Below are 9365 nucleotides of genomic sequence, written 5' to 3'. Positions count from 1 at the left end.
GAAATTAATTTTTCCCTACGAATTCTTTTATTGTTGAGACAAATAATTGCCTACAAATATGATTTTCTACAAAAAATTATTTGTAGAGAAAAGGGCTTAGCCTACAAAATAATTTGTATCGTGTTGCTACAAATTTTTAATTGTTGGAAGAAATATGTATATCTTAGCCTTTAAATATTTTTCATCTAAAAATTTATTTGTATGGAAAAGCTCGATTTACTCCATAGCATAATTTGTACCATGTGCCCACAAATCGTTTCGTGGGCCAAAAATTAACTTTAGCAAACAAATGATTTTGTTGGGGAAAAATTTACGAGATGGATTGTATTCATCTCCAAAAGGTTCGTAGGGAAAAACTTAAACTCACAAATTTCAAAAATTTGTCGTCTTTTATCTTTCTCCTCAATGTTTGCCCCACAAATTTGTCTACAAATTTTGTTCCATCTGCGAAGATTTTTTTTTCACAAAGAAGAACCTTTCTCGATCTCCTATAGTCGAGTTTCCTAGATGACATCATGCACAAGTGGCTTTCTATCATTAGTTGGTGAATTTTTTATTTTTTTTTATTTTTTACTAGTCAATGACAGAATGCCACCTGTGCATTATGTCATATAAGTTGTACCCATGAATGTACAAGTAGAATAATCCAAATTTTAAAGGCCTTAATGACAGTGGGCTTCTCCATTTAATCATAATCGAGTTCCCGATCACGCCATAATTGCTTGAATCCTCAACCTTAATCAGAAATAGGTGCAACATTGTAACTAATACCATCCAAACTGAAAAAGATTTCAATCTTTTCGTCGAAGATAGATAGTCCATAGTGGGTGTCATCACCATGTAACTTTTCCGGATCAAAAGGAACAAAGAGATTTAAGGTAGACGGTCCATAGTGCAGGGTGTCATCACCATGTAACTTATCCTACTTTTCAGGATCGAAAGGAGATAAGAATTTTTCTTGCATTTTGAAATCAACAACTAGCCATGATTGCTGTCCTAAATGCCTAGCTCTCTTTGTCGTTCTCGATTAAGTGTGTCTACTAACACATGTGTGCCATCTTCTCATGCTTGACCTCCTATAGTCGTGTTTCCCAATCAAACTCTTATGTTGAGAAGCCATGATCACTTGCATGGACTTACTCTAATACCAACTCACAAGGATCGAGTGTGAATAAAGATAAAGGAAAAATTGTATCAGCGATCCCTAACTTTTTTTTTTACAGACTTTATTCTAACATTTATTTTGTGCTAGTGAATGTCTTTAACCTTCTATAAATATGTACCTGTGGTCCATCTGGACGAAAGCCATCCAAAGCACAATCAGTTAACCAGAAAAATTTCTTGAACTATCTGCTACCTTGATGATTTTATTGGATGTTGATACTTTTTTGGACGGTGTTTTGGACGATTTTATTGGATGTTGAGTCCTTAATTTTCTTGGTCAACTGATGGTGTTTTTGATGATTTCTATCCAGATGGATCTCAGGTGCATATTTATGAAAGGTTAGGAACCTCCGCTGGCACAAAATTAAGGTTAGTATAAAGTCTACAAAAAATGAAAAGGTTAGGGACTGCTGCTATAATTTTCTCTAAAGATAAATGCATGATCAAAATCGATGATTTGCGCATAATCATCTTGAATAAGCTTCCAAAGATTCAATGTTATTAATAAAAAAAGTTAAGAACAACCAACTTATAATAGAGCCTTCAACTCTCACTTATTTAGTAAAATCTTAAGAAAACCCCTAACTACTAAAATGACATATTGTCCCCTACTCTACTTAAAGTTTTATGATTGAACAATACATTAAAGCGAAAATTACCTAGAACCTACAATTAAAGATTTGTTTTCATAAATAAGGTGGTTAAGTTTAGATTTTAGATTTTAGGTGGTAAATGGGATTATTAATTGTAATCAATAAAAATTTAATTAAATTTAATTTATATATTCATCCCCAACCCAGTGCATTTCGATTCAAAGCCTAAAATTTCTCACTCTCTTTCTTCTCCATATATTCTCCCTTTACCACACACCCTACTCTTCACTCTGTATCATCTCTTTTGGGTCCAGAACTGTTCTGCACAGCGGCATAGCAAGGCACTGCTATTGCTGTGAGTAGTGGCACCTTCTTCACAACCGTCACTAATGTTGTGATAGTTGCAAAAAAATTCGGGCGAACTAGGCAATGGTACTTACAACAACAATAAATCCACAGGTAGTAGTGCGGCTGTACGTGGGTTTGCTGCAGCAACATAGTTGTACCTAATTTTTAGATGTGATGTTTCATTTTCAATCAATATATTTTAGGGGTGGTTTTTGTTTGTTGTATTTGTCATTCATGGCTATGGCTGTAGTCGTGTTGATGTTGATGGCACTCATGAGATGCTTGTGGTGTTGGTAGTAGTCATGATAATTTTGGATCTGATTTGTTGGTGGTGCTAGGGTAGTAGTGGTTATGATGTTGGTTGCGGTGGTGAGGTGGTGGTGATGTTGTGTTCGTTTAGTTCTTGATTATGATCAAATCTATCTTCATTGTGACTATCTATGACCAGATCTTTGTTAACTGTGACTATATATGACTTGTTTATATATGGTCACAAATTAGACCATATAGTCACAAGCAATCACACTGAAGATAAAATTGGTCCCAATTAGTCACAAATAACACAGGTTAGTTCATGAAGTAATGTTGGAGTTGAATATGGTGGTGACTGGTAGTAGACTGTGGAAATGATCTGTGGTGTGTGAAAATTTATTCGTGATGACTTTTTGTCGACAAGTATGTGTTGATTGTGAAAGTTGTTATTAATTCTATGTTGATTGTAACCGATTGTGACTTGATCACATACCGTCACAGTTAATACTGACTTGGTCACAGATAATTACACTAAATACTAATTTGATTAAAGTTATTCACATTGAATACAAACTTCTGTGAGGTGGGATATAATCTCCACTTTTTAATTTTTGGAATTTTTTTGGGAGGTGGAGGTGGAGATGGGGTAGGATGGGTAGTTCAGTGGGGTGGGATGTGATTCCAGTTTTTAATTTCTAGAAGTTTTTTGAGACATAGGGACAGGTGGATGGGATAAGGTGGTGTAGGGTAGTGGTTGGGAGTGGAAGTGGGGTGTGTTGACCTAAGGTTGGCTTCTCGTTTTGATTATCACAAACAAATTGAATTTATTTCTAATAAATTGTATTCGAGTGTTGGTAGAGAAAATTGCAAATCAAATTTGAAGAGGCAAAGTTCGAAACAAAGTGATGATTGACACAGAATTAATATTGATGTTGTGAAAATTGTTATTGAAATGAAAGCATAAGTCTAACATGGACGTCAAGACGAAGAGCCTTATTGAAGATAATAGACTTAGACGTTTTAACCTCATATGTAAAGGTAATATGCTTCAATATTTGGCAAATAAATCTTAAAGGTTCAAGTTCCAGTTTTATACACACACAAAATTATCGCACCAAAATATTTACATAAGACAATTTCTTAAGATAACGAATTCAATCTTATATGAAATGCCACTTATCTTGAAAAATCAGGTAAAAACATTCTTCAAAGTATTGCTATTGTCAAATTCATTGAAGAAAGAATTTTATAAAAAATTGCTGCAACAAACGTCTAGTAGAACCAATGGTAAAAAATTTTAACCTTTCTGAAATACAATGGCTAGTGAACCGTCCGATATGATAGCCGACATCCGGTACGACTCGTCCGGTAGGACATATTTTCTGATGATTTTACAACTATAAATTCCACCACACCTTGCATTCATTGACATACTTTTCTTGAGCATTTAAGTGAGGCATTTATTGATATTTCCTACCTTATTTCCCAATCTTTAGAAGATCAAATTATTTAATTATTGAAAAACTTTTTTAGTAATCAAAACTTGCAAAAATATTTTATTTCAATCAAAAATTTTCAACCAACACTTGAGCCATACTTTTTGCAATTATTGAAATGTTGAGCCTACTTCTCTATTGATACTTAATTATGTTAATATCATTTATAAGAGAGAAGCTTTCACTTGTAAAATTTGTTTTGTTGTTTTGATTGTGGATCATGTTGAGGTTCCTAAAAGCTCAACGTTGTAAAAGAATCGATGCTCCTTGGTTGTAAGTCACCGGAAGCATTGTAAGTGTTAGATTGCCCCAGAAGTCAATCAACTATAGTGAAAAAGGTATTGTTCGTGACGGAGAGCTTGGTTACAGAGGACACCGATCGTTGTTTGGATCGAACTTCCATATCACATGATTTGCGCTTTCTATTCCCTTCTACTTATTATTTTTCTTGTGTTATCTTGCTTGCTTACTATTTTATTTGCTAATTACTTAAATTTGCATTTGTTTTCGAAATAGATTTAGCTAACCAATTCAACCCCTCTTGATTAGTCGTTCTTGGATTTTCAGAGGTGGGTGGGATAATTAAATTTAATTAATTATATATTATATATATTATTAAATGGATTTAACACCTGAATTAATTTTGAAATAATTTGACAAGTTTTTAACTTTGAAATGTGATTCTTATATGTAGGAATTATGTGTTGTTCCCTACACTAAATAAGAGATGATATGATCCATCAATATGCCATCATATATTTGACCAGGTTTACAAACCAATTTAATTCAAACAATAAATTGCCTCTTAAAAAATAATTACCACCTTATTTATGCCATCAATTACTTGACCTACAAAGTTGGCCAATAAAATTGGTTTCCGTTACGACTTAGTAAGGTTAAATAATTCATTTAATCCCAACTTTAAGGAGTAATGCTATTTAGTCTCACTGGATTTGCAACTCCAGTCTAGGTGGCGATAATGTAGCATTAATTGATATGTAGAATTAAATAATTTATTTAATTCCACCTTTCATTTAACCTATCGTTTATTGTCACCTAGATTGGGATTGTAATCCCAATGGGGTTACATAGCATTACTCCAACAATAAATCCAAGCAGTGGCTTCACAAATGAAACTCAAAACCAACTTGAAGTACAATATCGTCCCCTCTAGCCATAGCCATGAAGGTGCAATTAAGAAGCTCAAGAATGATTAAACCTTTATACGAAGACACCCCTCCCCAAACAAGAAACAACATTTCCCTTTCAGTCTTCGATAAGGCAACATATGACTCACACATGGCTATTATTTATGCTTTCCGCCCGCCAACTCCGCCAAATAAAGCCATAAAGGTAGCGCTGCAGAAGGTGTTGGTCGTGTACCGAGAGTGGGCTGGAAGGCTAGGCAAAGACGATAAAGGCGAACCTATCATACTTCTCAATGATGAGGGTGTTAGATTCATCGAGGCATATGTCGATGGCCCTCTCGATCAAGCGTTGCTCCTTAAACCTTCAGCAACTTTGCTAAGCCTTCACCCTAGCTTGAAACAGAGGGTTTGCCCTCGAGCCCGTGATGAAGAGAAAGACTCATTCTCTGAGATGGGAGTGGTCGAGTTGCTCCAAGTTCAGCTCACAAGGTTCACATGTGGCTCATTGGTGGTGGGCTTCACCAGTCACCACCTTGTTGCGGACGGGCATTCCACTAGCAAATTCTTGGTTGCATGGGGCCAAGCTTGTCGAGGACTGGAAATTAGTCCACTCCCTTTGCATGATCGTACCATATTCACTCCTAGAAACCCTCCTATCTTTGAGTTTGAGCACAAAGGAGTGGAATTTACAAGCTTGAAGACCCATAATCTTAAACACAATAGTGTTGACAACATTGTAGTCCACAAAGTTCATTACACAGTAGAATTTCTTGCGAAGCTCAAGGACAAGGCATCTTCAATGAATGGAAACAACAATAAACCATTCACCAAATTTGAAAGCCTAGTTGCTCATCTTTGGAGAGCCATAACCAAGTCCCGATGCCTCAATGGACATGAAACAACCCAAATACGCATCTCGATTGATGGCCGACAGAGGCTGAACCCTAAAGTCTCAAATGAATATTTTGGGAACTTGGTTCTTTGGGCATTTCCAAGTGCAAAAGTGAAAACCCTTCTTCAAGAACCCTTGTTCTATGCAGTAAAACTCATTCATGATGCAATTACAAAGGTAAACAACAACTATTTTAGATCATTTATTGACTTCGCAAATTTTAAGGTAAAAGAAGAAAATCTGATGACAACTGCAGACATGACAAAAACTACACTGTGCCCTAATTTGGAGGTGGATAGTTGGTTACGGTTTCCATTTTATGACCTTGATTTTGGAGGAGGGTGCCCGTATGTTTTTATGCCAAGTTACTATCCAACGGAGGGCATGATGTTCTTACTACCGTCTTTTATAGGGGATGGTAGCATAGACGTTTTCATACCTCTATTTGAAGAAAACTTAACCGCCTTCGAAGAAATTTGCTATACTATAGACTGAAAAATTCACCAACGAACTGCTATTTCGCGTTGGTTTAATTTTCGTGTATTTCTTAATGCTAGAATAAGACTGTTCTTGCAAATAAATAAATAAATGTTATAATAATTGTCTTATTTGCTATATAAATATATAATGTGTTTTACCTGGACTTTGGCACAATTTAGCTCCTTAAAAGTGTTTGCCTATCACAATATGTTGCTAGCTACATGAAACACTTGATAAGATCGATGTCGCAATATTGTTCTAATTTCTTGGCTAACACCACAAGAATTTTTTTTTTTATGACAGTGTCCTTGTCCTCGCTAATAGAATATAGAATTTATGACAGCTATTTTATTGTGGTAAATATCTATTTTTACAATGAAGTGTAAATATCATGTAGTTGTTTTGACTCAATTATTACAATTGTACTTATTATATTTATGAGATTGAACTAATTAATAAGATTAATTATTTCTAGGGCTCAACGTGATTAGGGTTTACTAATCTTAATACGATTTGTACAAAGTTATATATACACGTTTCAGGTTTATGGTTATATGTACTTTTCATTACTCATAGATAGCAGAAATACGCAAAAATCCAAACCTAATTCTCTCGAAAGGAGATCCATGAATTTATATTCGAGGTTGGAAGATTGAACTTATGATATCGTGGTGATCATATTCAGAGTTGTCCCAGGAATCGCTAAAGGTATAACTCTTGTTACATCTCGTCATAAGTGGCTCCACATGGCCGATCCATTATGGCCCTTGGCCCACCTAAGCCGAGGCATGTGGCATGGTGACCGAGGCACCTTGGCATGTACGAATCAACCAAGTTCAATGCCTCAACCGAGGCTCGACACCGAGGTGGGTCACTTCGAGGCCAATGAACCGAGGCCATGGCTTCTGAGGCACCTTCACTATTGCTTCTTTCAAGAGATCTGCTCCTTCGCCTGTATCTTTGTCAAATGATTGATGTGACGTCTATCATAGAGTTTGTGTCAAGTCTTATCAAACAAAGTGACGATTCTGCCACTTAATAAATGTAAAGTGGGCTAAAGGTGATGCCTAGGACTAGATGTATGGATTGTGGAGATGAGGCCACGTGTACTCTCATCCGAGGACTACAATTCACCTTGCACTACTATAAATACTCCCCCATAGCTTCATTGTAAGGTGAATGCAAATTTCATACAAAACTCAATACTATAATTAATATAAACAGTTCACTCCATTTCATTCTCTTACAAATACCATTGAGTTTACATAACATTGATCCCCTATGATAGGTAATTGTCGTACAATCGCTCTTCAAATGTATTGCAGGATTCCAAACATTGTCGTCCCACGCCTTTGAGCTGCTTCCACACCTCTTCTTAGGCCGTTCCAAACAATCGTTGTGCCTTAGCGTGTAGGACTTGGCTTACGTGTGCGTGGGTGGATTCCGTATCTATTGTCCATGTGGCCCTGATCGGAAACCAGGTCAACACCTCTCTACATATGTCAAATTCTATCCAAACAGAAAGGTGATATTGAAATTGTTTTAGCTCCACTGTACATGTTTAAGTAAATACCCGATATGACGCTACCAAGACTCATATGTAGAAGATGAGCTGCCCGGAGAAGATCGTACATTTCTACTTAAATATGTTAATAAACAAAAATTCAAAACAGATACTCAATAATGTTTCATATGAAAGGCCATCCTATACTAATTACCTTTTTGCCTTGGACTAATCTGATTATAATTGATTCATTTTCAGGATTCTTTGATACATACACCTTCAGCAATGTGCATTACGCCTCTTGATTGAAATTAAGAAATCTAACAATTTAATGTAAGGTAAAGTTGAGCAGCATACATACCAGATGAATTTTCTAGATGAAATTAATTTTTATAGCAATTTAGCCTGTAATTTTGTTATGATTATGTTGTTCTTCATTCTGCCAAGAATTCAGGGAATGCAATCATAAAACTCATGAACCTGCACTCTATTTTGCTTTCTTAATTCTTAAAAAAAGGAAATTCCAATGAAAAACTTATATATGAAATATCAGCTATAATTCTTTGATGAATGGTGCTTAAAAAATAAAATAAAGGAAGTAACTCAAGGGAGATTCAGACTAATTAATAATAGAACTGGAATATGTAATGCTTAAGAAATATACAAATGTTAGCCTTATGAAGAAAGCAAAACAGGGGCAGTAGGGGCCCTCAAGGTTGGGGTTCAACATTTATTTATTTATTTATTTTTATTTAAGAAAGCAAAACATATTGGAGCTAGGCTAGCTACAAGTATTACACTTACACCCTACTTGATTAGGAAGGATAGGATTATGGGGTATTGGATTAAGACACTGTATTGTTGCAAAATAAGCAATTTACTTATTTTAAACTTGATTTAATAAAAAGGTTATTTTATTTTAAAACTTACTTTGCCCTTATTCGAGTCCCATTCTTTAAATATTCAAATTTCCTCAAATTCACTTTCAAACATATTCTCTCAATAAAATAATTTTACACGTGAACTTAAAAAATTTTCTTATTTACATAATCTATTCTTCCAAAAAAGGGGACCCAAACAAACCCATATGTACTCATTAGTAAATTTAATTGTTCTCCACAAAAATGTTTGAATAACTTACCTTTTCTTAATTTGAAGTAAAAATAGTTATTTTTTTAAAGTAACCCTTATGTCCATATCAAATAAGTAACTTACTTATTTATAATTTTTACTAATTAAAATATTTATCTGTTGACCCTAAAAAGTATTGTCAACAGATGCTGGTCCCACCGCGCACACGTGGGCGAATGTCCAACAACCTACGGCACGTAGACAGTCTAAAATGAGCGGTTCTAAGGGCGTGAGAGTAGCCCAACGACGCGGGACAGTGACATTCGAAATCCGGCGAGTTGTTGGTGATCCGATTGTACAATAATTACCAACCGGTGTTCGTAAATGTATATGTAAATATGTATAAACTCGATTTGT

The 9365-nt window shown here is 35.2% G+C and overlaps 1 protein-coding gene across 1 annotated transcript; it reads left to right on the top strand.

The window, feature by feature from the left end:
* Positions 1-5035: 5035 nt before the first annotated feature.
* Positions 5036-6450, top strand: LOC111391849 (agmatine coumaroyltransferase-2-like). The gene has a single exon (XM_023017125.1). It carries the CDS (start codon positions 5036-5038, stop codon positions 6386-6388), a length of 1353 nt encoding a protein of 450 aa, XP_022872893.1. The 3' UTR covers positions 6389-6450.
* Positions 6451-9365: the final 2915 nt, after the last annotated feature.

This window comes from Olea europaea, chromosome 3, assembly GCF_002742605.1.
Source record: "Olea europaea var. sylvestris chromosome 3, O_europaea_v1, whole genome shotgun sequence".
Taxonomy (NCBI): domain Eukaryota; kingdom Viridiplantae; phylum Streptophyta; class Magnoliopsida; order Lamiales; family Oleaceae; genus Olea; species Olea europaea.
The sequence above is the reverse complement of the archived record's forward strand: the minus strand, read 5'-3'. Positions and strand labels throughout refer to the sequence as shown.